General features: G+C 40.8%; 1 protein-coding gene across 7 annotated transcripts in view; it reads left to right on the forward strand.

The window, feature by feature from the left end:
- relch (RAB11 binding and LisH domain, coiled-coil and HEAT repeat containing) overlaps window positions 1-19,480 on the forward strand; it is a 59,212-nt gene that overhangs the window by 22,333 nt on the left and 17,399 nt on the right. For 5 of the 7 annotated variants that reach the window (XM_053612216.1, XM_053612217.1, XM_053612213.1 and 2 more), the window contains exons 9-19: window positions 273-348; window positions 1,467-1,562; window positions 7,805-7,917; window positions 8,442-8,532; window positions 10,184-10,255; window positions 13,015-13,155; window positions 13,963-14,127; window positions 14,565-14,712; window positions 14,894-15,050; window positions 17,466-17,589; window positions 17,752-17,800. In XM_053612216.1, coding sequence (XP_053468191.1) covers window positions 273-348; window positions 1,467-1,562; window positions 7,805-7,917; window positions 8,442-8,532; window positions 10,184-10,255; window positions 13,015-13,155; window positions 13,963-14,127; window positions 14,565-14,712; window positions 14,894-15,050; window positions 17,466-17,589; window positions 17,752-17,800 — 1,232 coding nt within the window. Of the gene's footprint in view, window positions 1-272; window positions 349-1,466; window positions 1,563-1,866; window positions 5,832-7,092; window positions 7,720-7,804; window positions 7,918-8,441; window positions 8,533-10,183; window positions 10,256-13,014; window positions 13,156-13,962; window positions 14,128-14,564; window positions 14,713-14,893; window positions 15,051-17,465; window positions 17,590-17,751; window positions 17,801-19,480 lie in introns of those variants that run through there. The other 2 variants (XM_053612214.1, XM_053612218.1) reach the window with 2 other exon arrangements.

Genomic DNA, 19,480 nt, shown 5'->3' on the forward strand with positions numbered 1-19,480 from the left:
AGAAAAAAGTGCAATCACAACGTCGTCCTCATTTTGACCACTAGGTGTCACCACGGCACCGAGCGACTTGGATTCATATTCTGATCTCCAGTATGCAGATGTTTTCGGTCTCTGCGTATTCCGTACATCATCATGTCCGCTCAGGATTACATGCTGGATGCTGACTGTTTTGGCTCTGTAGTGGCTAGGGAACAATTAGCACATAGGCGGACAGTGTAATCGAAGCATGAGGAAGCCTGTAAAAGCATGCTCTTTTGTGTGTTCTTTTGCAGAAAGCTGTCTCCGGCTTTCCACCAAGCACTTTTGTCCTTCTGTCAAATGTCTGCTGACAGCAGGCTTGGCGCTGAGGTGAGCATGCTCCAATTACACACAACCACACCTCCACGCAACCCTTCTCAAAAGACTACCTGACACTGCTGTTATAGGGCATTCATGCAGTCCTACACACACACACACACACACACACACACACACACACAGTCCTCAACAAGAATGCATGAGGGCTCTCTGACAGCAGATAGCAATCTTAGATAGCATTCATTCGAACAGCTATTGTTTATTGTATGTTTATTTGTGATTCTTCTGATCTAACAATACTAACGAGGCTTATAATTATTATCTGACAAAAAAAGTAACTACATTTAAAATGCCAATTGCTCAGTTTGATAGAGAATTTGGAAATGTAGGTCAAAGCTGTTGGCCACATTGATCTTTTTTTTTTTATTATTTCTTTTTACTTTGAAGCAGTCAGGCACATACATGTCTTGGTTTTTCCACACCACCTCCTGCTCCACTTGTGTCACTTTACCTGCACAGCTCTTACTGAAAACGAAAGACGCCTGAACGGTTGTCAGCACCCCTGGGGGAAAATATGTCCAAAATCGGATATTTTTTAATTAGTTGGTTAAAAAATAAAAAGCTCTGTTCGGTAGCGTTCATTGTCAAGTGATCATAATTGAAGTTTTTCCAAGTTCCATTCAACATCATGGAACGTCTGTGTTCGTTCCTGTGATCATTTATGTCATCAAAACCTAAAAAAATCTCACGGTGGAAAATGTACAGTAGTTGCAGCTTTACCTCGGACCATTATAAAGCGTTGACGCTGGAGACTCCTTCTGTAAATGTTATTAAATAACTAAACGTCTCCGTACAGAAAGCTGCGCCGTATCAACAATTACACGTTTGTTTTTTTAAAGCCGTATATGTGATCGTCCACGGTTCATCTTCTGTAACATCTTAGTGTAGAAATGTTAAAATACTAGAACAAGTGCATCAATATAAACCTTGCAGTCAAACCCAAATGATGTTGATCCACACCAATATTTCATGACTATATGTTCTGGACTCCACTTTGTGAAAAACACTGATTAATATGTGCAAAATGAAATGTTTGGGTTTTGCTGAATGTCTGATTTGTGTTACTTTATGTACTGTGGGTGTGTGTTAACAGTGTATTGCTTTGTCAGGTGTCACGTATTGCTGACAGTGAGGAGAGCGTGATGCTGATGCTGGGCCGTTGTCTGCCTCACATTGTCCCCAACGTCCTGCTTGCCAAGCGCGAGGTACACACACACACACACATATGCACACAAACACTTCTCTCTATTTATGGGCAACACCTTGCTGCTGTGGGTTTTTTTGCTGTCTTCAGTTTGAATTCGGCACTGACTGGACTGTGTTTTTCATTTTCTTTCACTAATTCTCATCTCTTGTCTTCCCCTGTCTTCCACTTCCACAAAAAAATTTTAAAATTTTTTTTTTGCATTTGCTCATTTATTCTCCCGCTTTGGTGCATGCCTCTCTGCTGCATTAGAGAATGGTTGTGCATCTGTGTCAGGTGAGTGGAATACGTATGCACGCTGCTATACCAGTCCTCCTCTGTGTGTGTGTGTGTGTGTGTGTGTGTGTGTGTGTGTGTGTGTGTGTGTGTGTGAGAGAGAGAGACCAATGACCTTTTAGTTGCCTTTATTTGTTTTTGGCTGCTGTGTGGTCAAGAATATTCGTCAATGAATTAATTGCTATATTTTATATAGACATTTTTATCCTTAAAAGGAGGTGTGGCCTTTTAGTCCTGGTGAAGTAAGTGTGGCCACTGTGCCTGTCATTCGCATCAAAAGAGGCGTGTTCTCTGTATCTGTCAGTCCCAATTAAGGAGACATGGCCTTTGTGAAGGAGGTGTGGCCTCTGCGTCAATCTCGGTGCAGGAGGTGTGGCCTCTGGGCCTAAGAGTCCTAGTGAAGGGGGTGTGGTCTCTGTGCTGGTCCATGTGAAGGAGGTGTGGCTTCTGCATAAATTTTGGTGAAGGAGGTGTGGTGACTGCGTCAATCTTGGTGAAGGAGGTGTGGCCTCTGGGCCTAAGAGTCCTAGTGAAGGAGGTGTGGTCTCTGTGCTGGTCCAAGTGAAGGAGGTGTGGCGTCTGCATCAATCTTGGTGAAGGAGGTGTAGCGACTGGGCTTAAAAAGTCCTAGTGAAGGAGGTGTGGCCTCTGGGCCTGAGTCCTAGTGAAGGGGGTATGGTCTCTGTGCTGGTCCAAATGAAGGAGGTGTGGCCTCTGCATCAGTTATGGTGAAGGTGTATCCTCTGGGCCTGAGAATCTTCGTAAAGGAGGTGTGGCTAAGCTAATTGAACATTGACATAACATTAAATACAATAAGTTGCATTGTATTCAATCATTGGCTTCTTTAAATGTGTTGGATATGTTGTGTGCATTTTTAGGTGTTTTTTTTTTTTTGGCAGTACCGGTATTATTAGTGCAGACATCTTTAATTTCCCAAATTAATATTTAACTTAAGGGAGTTTTATCTTTTATTTATCGAGTTTTATCGATTGAGAAAATTTGCATACGATGCGTAACATGTTTGGTATACTCGTAGCCAACAAAGCTCCACTCGCAGGTCCGTGTTAATGAGTCCAATTATCCAGTTAACATTAGCACATATTTGTTCCTCCTTTCCCATTTAGACAGTTAAATCATTTTAACACACTCGCAAAACATTTTTTTCATGCATGTGTGCACACAGTCTTTCACACACACAAACGCACACGTCGGTACGTGCCACCTCTGCCTTCTAGACCCCTGCTTTGCATAGTAGCTTTCTCAGCCGAGTGGTAGCAAACAGCACTGGAGGGAGTGGAAAGGCTAAGTTTCCTCGTTCCTGCCCTCGTTTAGTGGACTTTGAGCTTTGTCTGTTAATCTCAACTGTCCAACCTCTGTTCCTAATATTCAGTTCCAAGTGTTTAACTGCTCTTACTCCTGACAAACACACACACACACACACACACACACACACACACACACACACACTTTCTCAGACACGCCCACAAGGTCTGTTATATGGCACCCGGTGCAGAACAATGGGCTATTAAGTGCTAGTTGCACACCTGTCTGCTTTACTGCAGTTACAGGTTTTTAATTCTTCAGCCCACATTATTGCAGAGATAATGACTGAGCATTTGGCAAGAGGTAATAAAAAGAACTATATTAAAAATACAAAAACGTAAGTTACTGATTACCACGTAGTAAACAATGTAACACGTCTAAATTGAAATTGTTGGACAGCCAACATACAGTACACACTATTTGTTTAAAATTGTTACGACTGCATATATTTCACTCAACACGTGGAACGCTTCGGCTACAAATCAAGTGTATATAATAGTCCTTTTTACCAAGGAACGGTAGTCTACAGCAGATCGTCCTGTTGTGATCTTCCCAGCTGCAGGGCCTGTTTTGACCTTGGCTCGACTGAGTCATTTCATATTCCAGGAATTGTATGCGTTTCTGTGTAACTGTGTGTTTATTGGAAATGCTTTGATTTGGTAATCCCAATACTCAGACAGCAAGTAGGCTCAGTATTGGGATTCTCTGTCGATTAGTGTGACGCCAACCACTTCATTAGGACTGCCTGTACATCCTTCATGCAGTTATCCAATCAACCAATCATCAGCCAAACAGAGACTAGGCAGGTGATGATTGTCCAGTTTTTAGCGAGTCTCCGCCCACTGTAGGCTGGCTGGAGTAGAGCCAGTTGTGGTCTTCTGCTGTTGTAGCTGATCCACCTCAGTGTTCGATGTGTGCGTTGTGAGTTACTTTTCTGCTCACCACGGTTGTAAAGAGTGGTTATTTGTGCTATCATAGCCTTCCTGTCAACTTGAACCAGTCTGGCCATTCTCTGAGCTTTCTCATGAATAAGGTGTTTCCATCCACAGAACTGGATGGGTTTTTTTTTGTTGTTGTTCGTTTGTTTTGTCACACCATTCTGTGTAAACTCTAGAGATCTAGAGGAGATCTGCAGTTTCTGAAATAATCAAACAATCCATCTGGCACCATCAACCATGCCACGATCACAGGTTTTTAATTCAGTGTGTTGCTGCCAATCGATTGGCTGATTGGACAATTACATGAATGCGTTGGTGCTCCAACTGGATGGTGATTGGATAGTGATTGGACAGTGACTGCAGAATCTTCTCTTCTCATCAATCTGATCTTCTCATGTCAAATAATGAGAATAATTCTCAGTTGCTGAGGAACATATCTGTTTATATTGTATTTTTATTTTTTAGCATTTTACTGCACTATGTAGTAGATACATATACACCTAATGTTTTTTACAGTGCACTCTTCACTCTTAAGATTACTGACACCTGTATAATGTTAAGCAACCTTGTTCTTCATTGTCAAGGTTTGTGTTGCGTGTTTGCAATCTTATTTTTACAGTGGTGCTACAAGTACCAATATGCTATACTGTACTATATAGCAGTGGTCATCAACTAACCATAGTTCAGAGACCCCAGTTTTCTAAACATGCAATGTAAATTATTTAGCTAAAGGCAGCTCTTCCAATTAGAGGTCGACCGGTTTTGCCGATTAATCGGCACCGATAAACGAATGCTGGAACTATCGGTTATCGGCAAAAATCCACACCAATCGTTTTTCCCAGTTGCGTCCTGTCCATCGCGGGAGTGGCTGAGAAGGGTCCGGTGTCATTTTACAGTACGACAGCAGCCTCTAGAGGCGAAATTTTGTTGCGTTTTTTGAAGTGTTTTTTTAGAGTCATTTTGGATGTCACTATTTTTATTTGTTATGTGAAGTGTTACTTTTTGGTTCAGTTTGGACGCATGTCTTTTTATTTTCTTTCATTTTTATTCATAGTTAATATATATTAATATTTATGTATTTATTTCATTTTAAAAAGTACAGTACAATTTTCATGGTACTGTTTATTTTTGTAATAAAGTTCAGCAGTATTTTTTGTGTACTCTAAGTGTTTTCATTCAGTGTCAATTTTAAAATCTGTACAGGTTGATAGTTACTGCCCAGCTTACTGTCGTTATCGCTATCGGTAAAAATCTGCTGTCGGTCAGCCTCTACTTCCAAGCAGTAGACTAGTGGCATTAGGTAAGAAAGAAAACCTAATGTTTAAAGGTGACGGACAAAGACGTTTGCGTTTTTCTCATCTTCCAGTCACATCTGTTCAGGGTTTGTGGCGCTAATCAGAATCAGATGTGACATGCTGGTGTGAAAATGTAAAACTAACTTCAGAAGAAAGATGGGGGGAAAAAAACAGAGGCTGGTGAGGAAATTACTATTTATTACTATTAGAACATAACCGATAACAAGATCTAACATGTTTCGCAACATTAAATGTAATTAGACTTCAAAGTGCTGTCGTTCTGTTGTCAGGAAATTATTTGTTTGAATCGCCACCATGATGCAACCATCCTTGGCCGAGACTCCAAGGGTGCATATTTGGCCATGCTGTCAGGGTAGGAGGGATGGCGTTACTGTCTCCTCTGTTAATCCCTGTGACACTAGACTACACTAGAAGAGGGTAGATATAACTTTGTTCTGAGTGTGTTATGCTGCTCTGTGATGTAGCATGAGTAGCAGTTTGAAAAGATACACCTGGTAGCTGTTGTGTGATAGGGGAGGGAAAACTAATTTCCAAATGACCAAATTCGGAGAAAATGAAGTAAAATATAACTATAAACGGTTAAAGGTTTGACCTGTTGCTCATCAATAAATTAAAATGGTTATTATTGACAAATTGGTGGGCATGGTGGCTTAGCAGTTAGCACCGTTGCCTCGCACCCCCAGGGCTGGGGGGGGTTTGAATCCTGCCTCCTCCCTGTGTGCGTGGAATTTGCATGTTCTCTCCATGCTTTGGGGGTTTCCTCCAGATATTCCAGTTTCTTCCCCTCTGTCCATCTAAAGGCATGCGTTGTAGGCTGACTGGCATTTCCAAATTGTCTATAGTGTGTGAATGTGTTTGTGATTGTGCCCTGCGATGGGTTGGCACTCCATCCAGGGAGTCCCCCACCTCGTGCCCAGAGTTTCCTGGGACAGGCTCCAGGCTCCCTGTGACCCTGTGTAGGATAAGCAATATGGAAAATGGATAGATTGACAAATTGTTGTAGTGTAATAATCCGCTTCGACATAGTAACCACAACTTCGCGTCACGTATGGCCGCATCACATCACCCCATCGTTGATTAATTTCCTATAACAGCACACCACAGAATGTTCTAGAGTGTGCTTACATTCAGGATGGGAAGTGCGAGTTTTTTAACACGGACAGTTGAACTCTAAGGGTCACTTTTGAAACCTAAACATACATTCTTTGTTTAGACTTATTTAGACTTTTATTTTAAAATTTTGGGTTTTTTTTTTTTGCATGGTTCAGGTGTAGTAATATTTCTCTACAGTCAGATACTGATACATTTATTTGTAAATGTATGAGTATGCATTAGTTGTACAGTGTATTTTTCCGTATTATATATGTGTGTACCTGTATCTAGTCTTATCTTGAATGACTTGAGTGACTTATTTTGATCTAAGACGTTTGTTTCCAGTCATGGATTTAAGTGTTTTTTTAAGTCTTCAGTCTGTATTGTATAATAGAGTAGTAATCGAAGTTAAGCCATATGTTCAGGCTTGCATATTTATGATAAGTGTCACATCCCTTCACGTTTCTTGTTGCCTGCCTGGAACATACAGTTACTCATGTTGTAGAGAACGTCTGCACGTCAACGTGTGGATCAGAGCCAAATAAAATGTTTCTTAACGGCACGCATACATGCCTCTCTGTTCCAGGTGCTAGATGCCGTGACTTTTAACTCGGTTCAAAGGGAAGTAAGCAGCATAGCTAGACTCTGATGCAGAAGGCCAGAAAGAGGGGCAAGTCGAGAGCTCTTGGCAGGTGAAAATGTACCGTCAAAGTAAAGGAAATAAAAGAGGAGTACAAATAAACAGGCGAGGCGTCAATCTGCCCGGAGTCTCACCACAGATTTGTTTAACTTTCCTGTTTTCATGTCTTCATCAGCATCGTTTATTTACTGCCCTAAAGGTGTGCGTGCTCTGTGAACCAAGTACTGTTTGATAAGGATCACTGTAGCGTTTTCTCTAAAACTGAACTAATGCGTCATAAGTAACCAATGCACGGCCATAAGAAGGCGAAGTATGTGACACATTGATGGGATTTTTATGATTATGACCAGCAGCTGAATATAGAAAGCGTTTAAAAAGCAGTCAAAAAAAAAAAAAAAAGCCGCACTAATATTTGTCCATGCTCGGAAGAGGATGGAAATATTGCTGTATTTTTATGTACACACCCAAGTGCACACTTTCAGACCTTCTGCTCTGTGCTGAAGGCGAGCTCTGTGTTGTTCCCTGTATCCTTGACCCCTGTCTGCCAGAGTGTCCTGTTACTTCCCTCTGAAGGTGCGAGTGTGTTTACAGGTGTGTGAGCCGGAGTGTTGTATTTATTTTAATCTCACACCTGCATTTGTATTTGTTTGTGCTGTAGGAGCTCATTCCGCTCATCCTGTGCACAGCCTGCCTCCACCCCGAGCCCAAAGAGAGAGACCAGCTACTGCACATCCTCTTCAACCTCATCAAGAGACCTGACGACGAGCAGAGGTGTGTGTGTGTGTGTGTGTGTGTGTGTCTGTTTGTGAGTGTAGGTACAGAGTCTGATCTCATCTGGAGTCTGATCTTTTTGCAAAAGTGCTTCAAAATCTTCTTGGCAAAATTGCTCAAGCTCTATCAGACGGCATGGAGACCATTGGTGAACAAAAATTTGCATTTCTTCCTACAGATTCTCAATCAGACTGAGATCTGGACTTTGACTTGGCCATTGTAATACATACACAGCTTCTTGATTTTGAACCATTTGAAAGTTTCTTAGGCAGTGTGCTTAGGGTCCTCAAGGAAGGTGAACCTCTGACCCAGTCACTCATTACTCATAGCGCTTGAGTGTTTAGGTTGTGTTGGATCGACCTCTTCACTTACTGTTAAAGAGCAGACTAACTGCAATTACTTGTACTGTAAGAAACACCGAAGTACACTTAATATAAAGTGGTATCAAGGCTGTTTTCAACATAACTGTCATTTCTGTGGTGGCTGCCTCTAACACTCCACCATTGTTTCTCTGCCTCCTTCAGACAAATGATCCTTATGGGCTGTGTGGCTTTTGCACGGCATGTGGGCCCAACGCGGGTGGAGGTGGAACTTTTACCACAGTGCTGGGAACAGGTCGGCTCTTTCACCCCTAAGCCACAAACACACACGCACGTACGAGCGCGCACACATACACTGTAGTGTGTAAGTGATCAATTTGACTCTGTTCTTCAGCATCACATTTTGAATAAAACAATCAACCCTTTAATTAAACCCCTAAATTAAACCCGTCGGTGCTGAATGTCCGCTTTAATTTGAGGGTATGTTCATCCATTTTGCCACCAACCCCCACTGTGATGCAGAAACAAAACCACACGAATCGTTATTTATATACAATGGATATAAAAAAGTTTACACGTCCCTTTTCAAATGGCAGGTTTTTGTGAAGTAAAAGAACGAAACGGAGAACTGCTCCCACCTTGATTAAACCCGCAGTTCTGGCTGAAGAAAGGCAGCCCTAAAGCATGATGCTGCCACCACCATGCTGTTTTTTTTTGTTGTTGTTGTTGTTGCACCAAACATACCTTTTGGAATGATGGAATTATTATACCTTTTGGAATTGGTCTCATCAGACCATAATTTTAGATTTTAGTTGGATGTTTTGGTGGTGTTTTTTTTTTGTGAGAAAGGGCTTCCGTCTAGCCACCATCTTGAAGAATACAAGAGATTGCCACATGCAGAGAGTAATCAGTACTTGTCAGATGTTCCTGCAGCTCCTTTAATGTTGCCGTAGGTCTCTTGGCAGCCTCCCTGGTACTTTTTTCTCTCGTCCTTTTTGTAAATTTTGATGGGATGTCCTGTTCTTGGTGATGTTACTCCATTTTTTCTCCACTTGTTAATGATGGCCTTCAGTGTTCCATGGTACATCTAATGTTTTGGAAATTCTTTTATACCCCTCTCCTACAGAAACAGCTGATCTTTATTTGAGCTTAATGAGAATCATTTCATTAACCCAACAAAACGCTAAAGAATTGCAATGAAAGCTAAACCTTTGTAGAACTTATTAAGCGCTCACTCTCCGATCCTAATCGGCTTTTTTTTTTTATTAAACGGCCGATTTGAAATCTTTTATTTACTTGATTTCGAAATGCAGCGCAAGAAAAAAAACAAACCCTATTATACCTTCAGAACCCTATAGAACTTTTATAACTTAGCCATAATTCTAAAACCTATCCTATAACTCATTCAGCTACACGACGTTTTTAGCATTTAGGAAATCTTCATTTAAATACAGCGTTCGCAAATGAAGAACACCAGACAAATGGACCTCACAAGTTGTTTTCTTCCACTCACGTTCGATTCTCATAAATATGAGGAAAAACGGACACAGTGCGCTCGTTACAGATGTGTAACATCCCGTTTGGTCATCAAACAAAGCCTGTGCGATAGTCATAGTCGTCCTAAAGCCCTCCGAGACTTTGTTCTTCGCCGTAAACGCCCTTGTAGTTTAATTCAGTTGTGAGTGTACACCTGTTTATGTTAGCAACACCACAAAACAGGCGTTTACAGCTCCATCACTGGCTTTGGCAATAAGACGATCAGTCTTGTGAGGGGGAAGCTGGTAAACACACTGAAGGGAAAAGCAATCATGTGGTGAGGACATGGACTCACTCGATCATGTTGTGTCGTTTTTGACTTGGCTGGTTTTGTCTACGTGTGTGTGTGTGTGTGTGTGTGTGTGTGTGTGTGTGTGTGTGTGTGTGTGTGTGTGTGTGTGTGTGTTCAGATAAACCACAAGTACCCAGAGAGGAGGCTGCTGGTGGCGGAGTCTTGTGGAGCGCTGGCCCCCTATCTGCCGGTAAGACTCATTCGTCTTCCTGGCAAGACTACATCACGCCCAGGATGTCACCGATTCCATCGTTCAGTCCTGTTGAATACTTTTAAGAATGTTCACATTGGCCTGCACAGCTACACAACTCACTCTGTCGAAGTCCACATTCTCCACAGTGCATTTGATCCACCATGATGTGTTTGCTTCGAGAATTTTGTACACTTACGTAGCTATTGCGTAACGGAAAACCAGCAAATACGCTACATTCACAAATAATAACTTACCTGCTTTAAACAACAACGTTGCGTAAGCTGTTTAATCTGTAACATTTTTGTAAAACAGCAGTTCTTAAGTGTAAAGGAAAATTCCACCCGGTTTTTAATATAATATTTGTGATTTTATATTTAGTTATTCTGATGCTAATCTTTGGGTCTATGCCGTATTTTTGTGTTATTCCTGTCAGAAATTAGAAGTTGTCTACATTGTTATTGCTAGCACAGTTTCAGTGAAGTTTAATAGAAGAACAATTTCCAATAATCAAAAACTTCTGAGATAACTGTCAGGTATCTCTGTTACCTCCTTAAAAAAAAAAAAAAGAGCAAGAGCTTCTTGTCTCACTCACCATTTTTCATTTCAGTGTTTAATGTATTAATGACAAATGTAGCGTTAATGAAGATGCTAAATTCCTCAACGATCTACGTGACTATGAGCCTGATGATGCTGACAGCGGTTTTTGCAGCAGAGATCAAGCTTTAGAAGCTGATCTATATGAGATGAGGAGGTGAGAGAGCTGAACAGACTAACTGAATAAAGCGCTGCTGCATCACTCCCTTTAGAAAGAGATGAAGCCAGGGCAACACTATCGCAGGTAGCCGAACAACATTGGGGGTAATATAGGAAACCTTTATCCAAAGTGAACTACAGAAAAAAATCTTGGATACCATGAAAGACCGCATGTTGATTTTATAGTAACTAAGGTCCTATTAATAAGTCATTCAAGGTGGATTTTTCCTTCATGTTCAGTAAAGGAATTGGGATTGTTAGTTGGATCATTTCCGGATTCCCGCCCTCCAGCATTGGAAAACTTTGCTTGGAAAGCTTTGGTCCTAGGTTCCGAATTTCACTATCCATCCATCCATCTTCTATACCGCTTATCCTTTTCAGGGTCACGGGGAACCTGGAGCCTATCCCAGGAAGCATCGGGCACAAGGCGGGGTACACCCTGGACAGGGTGCCAATCCATCGCAGGGCACAATCACATACACATTCACACACCCATTCATACACTACTGACACTTTGGACACGCCAATCCACCTACCATGCATGTCTTTGGACTGGGGGAGGAAACCGGAGTACCCGGAGGAAACCCCCGCAGCACGGGGAGAACATGCAAACTCCGCGCACACAGGGCCACGGTGGGAATCGAACCCCCGACCCTGGAGGTGTGAGGCGAACGTGCTCGAATTTCACTATGTTACGTGTTAGTGTTTTTTGACCTCGGATGTATGTACATCTATCGTATGAGACCTTTTAAACAAAATTAGGCCCGTTTCAAAGCCATAATAGGTGCGCTTTAAAATCTATATGAAGCTTCACCGGCAGCCAGTGAAGAGAGGCGAGAACTAGTGTGATGTGCTCCTTCTTTCAACCGAATTTCAAGCCCTACGTCTGTAGAGGATTCTCACTCGCCTCCCTGCCAGATCACAATGGATTTTGATTTGCGGTTTGCGGCAGCTCACTTGGCGTAGTCCAGCTTTCCTTTGTTCCTGAACACAACTTTGGCACAAGTCGTGAAAACTTGTACAATTCCAGTAACTACTTACTTTTAATTAACCATTTGTGTTCGCTATAATCGGGTATAAGTAAAGGTCCAAGTCTGAATAAAATTGCAAAACGACTTAATGATGGTATAATATATCATGGAGTTACAGACAAAAATATAAGGGATGTGCCCAGACTGCCACTTTAAGGCTTTGGCTTTTATGAAGTTCAGCCCTAGCAAGCAGAGAAAATTCTATTCAGAATGCAGAACGTTCAATCAATCCAGCATTTGTGCTTGGAAGTAAAGAAGATTGTCAGGTTTTTAAGAAGAAGGGGGAAAGAAATAAAATAAAATTAGATTTTTTCAGGGGTGGTGTGGAGAGGTGGTGGTGGTGGTGGTGGTGGTGGTGATGGTGGGGGGGTAAATACATCTATTTAAAAAAAAAAAAACCTGTATATTTTATAGTTAAGTGTCTCTAGTGTTAATATAATAATTGATTCCATTTACATTCAAGTTATTGATTAAATGCATACCAAAATAACAACAACCCCCCCCCCCCACACACACACATTTTTATGAATTTCAAATGGTTAGCTTTTTTTTCCCTTTCTATTCCTTTTTAAATTTATTTATTTATTGTTTTTTTTTTTTTTTAAAGAATTACTTAATTATTAAGGTTTGCCCTCTCGATTTTTAAAGTTGTGCTTTCTAGTAAGATAGCACGCTCGTACCCACATCGTCTAGATCGGTTCTACACACTCCTGTCACTATTTGTTTTAAACGAGTCCAAGCGCTGGTGTGGCTCTGCACCTGTGGGCGTTTTCAGAGTGCCACATTAGTAAGAAAAGGGCTTAAAGCGTGTAATTATATTATATAGCTGTCTGTTTAGCTTGGTGATTGTGATGAAAGTGTTGATGCAGAACAGATTCTGCAGTTCTAATTATAACATGTTGTGTTTCTTCCTTAGCCGCACTGTAATAACTGTGTGTGTGTGTGTGTGTGTGTGTGTGTGCATTTGTGCAGAAGGAGATCCGCAGCTCTCTGGTGCTGTCCATGCTGCAGCAGATGTTGGCGGAGGACAAGGCCGATATGGTGCGAGAGGCAGTTGTAAAGAGTCTGGGTGTCATCATGGCCTACATCGACGACCCAGACAAATACACCCAGGTGTGTGTACGTGTCTGTGTCCCTGTGTGTTATCTTGTGTTCCTACTGTACTGTCTGTGTTTCTTTGTGTCCTTATTCATGGCTGGATGCTTCCCCGGGTTCCCATGTGTGCCATTCTGAGTTTTCCTGACTTCCCTGGGACTTTGTGCATATCTCTGTGTTCTTGTGTTTGTGTTGGACCTGTGTGTCGTTGTTCCTGAGTGTTTTCCTGGGTTCCTTTGAATTTCCTTGGTTCTCCATGTGTATCCCTGTGTGTTTCCTGGCCTTTCCTGTGTATCACTGTGTGTTTTTTGGCTTTGCGTGTGTATCCTTGTACATTTACTTGGTATGTGTGTTTTCGTCAGTCCCTGTGTATGGCGTTGCCCTATGTGTGTGTAGGTTTTTTGTTTTTGTTTTTTTTGTATTTTTTTTCGGTATTTTTTTTCTGGGTCCCTGTGCACGTGTGTGTGTGTGTGTGTGTGTGTGTGTGTGTGTGTGTGTGTGTGTGTGTGTGTGTGTGTGTGTGTGTGTGTGTGTGTGTGTGTGTATGTGTGTGTATGTGTGTGTATGTGTGTGTATGTGTGTGTATGTGTGTGTGTTTTTGTTTGTTTACTTCATTTTTTTTAATGGGGTCTAACTGTGAGCCTGATTTGTACATTTTTAAAGTTACCCCACATGACTGAAGTCATGTCACTGTGTCTGTGAGAAGTCTCGCAGAGCTGCAGGATTCATTTATTCAACTCTGTAGTTTTTATATAATGATCTGTTCTCTAAGTCCTTATCTGTAACGTTTTGGTTTCTGATGTTGTGTGTGTGTGTGTGAAACAGGGCTTTGAGCTGATGATGCTGTCTTTGGGTGATCTGTCAGAGAGAGTGGTCAATGCCACACATCAAGTGTTTATTCCTGCCTTTGCTGCGTGGAGTACAGAGCTCGGCAACCTGCAGTCTCAGCTCATCCCCTCACTGCTCAACCGCATCGAGAAGCTGCTTCAGGTTACAACACACACACACACACACACACACACACATACATACACATCATCTTATTCTTTGTGTAGTGCACTAATCACTGCAGATTCATGTCAGTAGTGTTGTAAAGCTTTTACAGCTTTTCCAGTGAACGTGGAAATAAAATGGATATCAAAAGTCTACACACCCTAACCCTAACCCTGTTAAAATGGCAGGTTTTTGTGATGTAAAAAAAGTTAAATAGTGTCAGAACGGTTTTTCACCTTTATTATGAAATTGCACCCAGAAATGCTTTTCTTTATTGTTGAAATGACAACAATACAGTCAAATTGAAACACTAGTTACGAGGCTCATAGAACCCTGAGAGGAAAAAAAAAAAGAAGATGAAAGAAAGAAAAATACCTTAATAAGCTCTCTCTCTCTCTCTCTCTCTCTCTCTCTCTCTCTCTCTCTCTCTGTAGCAGGGTGAACACAGTTTGGATGAACATAAGTTGCACATGTTTCTCTCGGCTCTGCAGTCTCTAATTCCTCCGCTCTTCGGCGTGGTGCTCGAGAATGCACCGTTCACCAGCCGAGTCACACTGCAGAGTGACATCACTCCCATTGAGGGTGAACACACACACACACACACACACACACACACACATATGTTTTCTTAGCTCCAGCTTTGAATTTTGGTTTCAGTATGCTATTAAAGTGCCCCGTTATTCCCATGCAGCGGTTATGTCGGGTGATTGTATGGTCTATTCCGAGCTCTTATGGGAGTGTGTGTCCGTGTGTGACCCCATAGTGACCCGGTTCCCGCGCCCGGCGTCTCCTCTGCAGGACGTGGCATTCATTGTGGGCAGCAGGGAGCAGCTGGGTGCACTTCTGCAGCTGTATGAACATCAGCTCCAACACGAGGGTACTACGGGGTGGGACAGCCTGCTGTGGGTGGTCAATCAACTGTGAGTCAGCTTACACACATGAAAACATACTCACTCACGCTCTCTCGATCACTATATCTCACCCTTAAAATAGAGCGGCAGAACAAGAGAAAGCCAACATACACTCTCTCTCTCTCTCTCTCTCTGTGTCTCCGTTTCATTCTCTCTTGTTGTTGTTTTTTTTTTTTCCCCTTCAGTTTAGCTTAACTCTGTGTGGTGTTTGGCATGATCAGAAGCAGTCCATCTGTACTGCCAGAGCTCGTGTTACACGGTTTGGCAATATTAGAAAATAATAAAATACAGAATTGTGGAGTCTGTAAAACTCGGAAGAATAAAGTATAAGGGGAAAAAAATAGGATTGTATAAACCCATTGTTTTCAACATATAACTAGAGGTCTGTGATTTGTAAGGAATAAAGCCGTTAAGGACGCGCTGTTATAGGAACTCGACAGTCAATAGTGATGTGGTGTGATCCTGGCCAAGTAACTCGTACCACCCCAAAGCTGGTTATTTCCCTAGAATAGAATGAACTGAAGTGTTTAATTCCTTTCATACTACCGCAATTTGCCAGAAGTTATAATTTATTTATTAATGAAACACATTACTTATTACTTTTTATCCGTTTACAGTTGTGTCCGCAAAACAAGTTCATTCATTTACATTATAACAGCTTTAAACCTTTCTTCCATTACCATCCTCTCTTCTTTCTTTCTCTCTCTCGCTCTCTCTCTCTCTCTCTAGTAGTTAATAAAACAAAACCAATGCAGCTCATCGTTTCGTTTTTAACATCTTGGAATTTTCTTTATTTTACGAACGATTTTTAAAACAGAAGTTCACTTTCATTATTTTCTATTCAAAAACCATACACTAATCAGCCATAACATTAAAACCACAGAGAGGTGACGTGAAGAACACTGATTATCTCGTTACAGTGGCACTTGTCAAGAGGTGGGATATACTGTATTAGGCAGCATGTGAATAGTCAGTTCTAGAAGTTGATGTGTTGGAAGCAGGAAAAATGGGCAAGCGTAAAGATCCGAGCGACTTTGACAAGGGCAGAATTGTGATCGGCTGGACGACTGGGTCAGAGCATGTCCGAAACAGCAGGTCTTGTGGGGTTGTTCCCGGTGTGCAGGGGTTAGTACCTACCTAAAGCGGTCCAAGGAAGGACAATGAACCGATGAACCGACAGGACCATGTGCGCCCAAGGCTCATTGATGCGCTTGGGGAGCGAAGGCTAGTCCGTCTGGTCCGATCCTACAGAAGAGTTACTGATGCACAAATTGCTGAAAAAGTTCATGATAGAAAGGTGTCAGAACACACAGTGCATCACAGCTTGTCCTGTATGGGGCTGTGTAGCTGCAGACCGGTCAAAGTGCCCATGCTGACCCCCTATCCACCTCTGAAAGAACAGATCATCTGTGGGATCTGCTTTACAAACTAGTCCGATCCATGGAGGCCCCACCTCGCAACTTTCAGAACTTAAAGGATTTGCTGCTAACGTCTTGGTGTCAAATACCACAGCACACCTTCAGAGGTCTTGTGGAGTTCATGACTCGACGAGTCAGAGCTGTTCTGGCAGCACAAGACGGACCCAGACAATATTAGGCAGATGGTTTTAATGTTCTGGCTGATTGGTGTATATTCCATTACCTTTTCAGCTATTGTTATACTCAAACAAACTGTTTATTTATTTACATACTTTATTTATTTATTTTTATAAGGTGTTAGGAAGGTTTCCAAATATATAGAAAAATAACTTGTGAAAATATCTTGAACGTAGTCAAATTGATGCGGTATTTCCTCTTTTTTTTCTAGAAAGAATCACAATCTGCTAATAGAATTCAAAAATTGAGCTTCGACTGTGTAAAAGCAGGTTCGATGATATTATATTTGACTTATAATAATCTTGTAATGAAGAATATTCAATGCATTTGCCGTGTTCAGGATCTCAAGATCCTTTGATTAGAAGATCTAATCAAATCTACACTTTAATGGTTTAGTTCCTGCGGCGGTATAAGGTTTAATGACTCGAATAAATGAATAGAATTGACACGTTTATATCAGCGTTGCGTTCTAATTGTAAGATATCTTCACGAAATAATAATAATTAAAAAAGCCGAGTTTTAAAATCCCTGGCTCAAAGTAAACTAAAGAGTTTGTGGTAGCTGTGAGGTGTCAGGATGTGTTTAGTGTCCATGTGTGTATAATTCTGTCTCTCAATACCGTGTCATTTATTACAAGACTCCACAGCAAACTCCAAACTGTACATCGAATCCAGTCAGGATCTATCTCACGTTTCCTCCTGTGTTTAACTTGGTCCTGATTGGTAGACCTCTCTACACTGTTTGTTCAGTGGATTGTGGTGTGTGTGTGTGTGTGTGTGTGTGTGTGTGTGTGTGTGTGTGTGGTCCTCTGTCCGTATTCTCTCCACAGTCTTCCTCAGCTCATCGAGATCGTCGGTCGTATCAACGTGGCCTCCACCACCTGCTTGCATGAGTTCTCCAGATTCTTCTGGCGGCTGTGCAGAACGTTCGGGAAAACATTTACTAACACCAAGGTGGGTCAGAGCGGGGTGGGGGGTGGAGATTGGTCGGGGGGGTCCTATATTTAGCGCCTCGTATGATTTATTGCTCAGTTTTTGGCCGAAGTGTTACGAGTTAGCGTTGCTGGTTTGAGCTCGGTCGGACTTTCTTTCTATTCTCTGTCTCTCATCCCGAAGGTGAAGCCTCAGTTCCAAGAAATCCTGCGGTTATCCGAGGAGAACGTGGGTAAGCAAGAGTTCACTTCCCCAAGAATAACACGCTTCCTGTCAGCAGGAGAAAGAACACACACAAGCACCGTTATACTGTGTTAAATTTGTATTTCTACATTCTATTGTAAGTGATTTTTATTCTCCCAGTGTTTGAATGTTCTGCTTTTTAAACGGTCTTGTGGTTGGATTCTGGTCCACACAGGTCTGTATCAGCTTTCCATGTTCGTGACTAAATACAGCCAGTTAAGATATTTGATTTATTTATTTATTTATTTATTTATTTAAATGACACCCCTTCAACAATAACATACTACTCCACAATTCTCGAGTGGGAGTCTTTACAAGGCTTGGGAAAAATCAAAATTTCTTAGATGGGTCATTGTACAGTTCTCTTAAAAGTCACTTATGCACAGCCTTAGGTATATATAATTGTTTTATTTATATATATATATATATATATATATATATATATATATATTTTTTTAAGTATTAAACATGACTGATGAAATACAAACTATATGCTATGGCAGTCAAATTCTTTATATATATATATATATATATATATATATATATATATATATATATATATATATATATATATATAAAAAAAGAGCCTCAAAGTGTAATGAATGAGAGTGAACTTGCAAAGAAAATCACAAGTAGGCAGTATTATAACTTAGATTTCACTTTATTTATTTACTAACAGTATGGTTTATTGTTGTGGATTTTTTTTTTTACTTGGATTTTCCATTTCTTAACCGTCTCAGGATTCACTTCGGAACAACTCTGCATTGTTCGACGTGTCGTCACGCAAGAATAATTTTTACAGTTAGACCGAATCGTAAATCAGTCCCTCCGAGGTTTCAAGATTTAGAGATCGCAGAAATTAACGAAACAATCAAGCAAACTCCGCAATATTCAGAGGAGCTTGCAATTTTGAATTTTTTTTTTTTAAATTACCGCAGATTTGGGCAGAGATGCGTCATGTGACGTCATGACAACGTTCATTCAGCCAAAGCCCTCTTCAATTCACGTGCGTCGAACATCAGTACAGCTGAAAGGTCTCATTTATTTACCAACAAACATCACTGCGAAAAGCAGCGCAAAAAAATTCCATGCGATTGCAAATTCACTAATTTAAGTAGTTTTCAGAGAAAAAAAAAACTCACAAAAATCTCCACAAGTTGCATTGCAAATTTTGAAAAAAAAAAAAAAAAAAAAATCGCAGCAAAATCAAGCCTTTTTGGCTGCAACAATCTGGCTTACAATTCAGCAAATATGCTCACTACATAGGATACAACACAAAAAAGTGACCAATAATACCTGCTCTATATGTTTATATTTGATCACTTTTAGAGCTCATTTATTTGAATTTTTTATTAAAAAATATAGATATTTTAATCAGAAACTCTATGAATAATATATACATAATCAGTAATAGAATAAGTATTCTGTAAATGACTTGGTTTCTTTAATCGTAGCCATTTTCTTAAGTCTTATTTAAAGATGTATGTTTAGGAAATGTGTTTCAATGCATAAATATTATGTCAATTCAACTGGCATTTTAATAATAAAATTAGTTTTGGCAACTTTAATAGAAATACATTAAGACTTAAGTGTTTGAAACGTTTTATGCAGGCTGCAAAAATCAAAAGGCCGAGATGCATCAAGATGCAAAAATAAATTAATTAATAAA

This window comes from Ictalurus furcatus, chromosome 23, assembly GCF_023375685.1.
Source record: "Ictalurus furcatus strain D&B chromosome 23, Billie_1.0, whole genome shotgun sequence".
Classification (NCBI taxonomy): domain Eukaryota; kingdom Metazoa; phylum Chordata; class Actinopteri; order Siluriformes; family Ictaluridae; genus Ictalurus; species Ictalurus furcatus.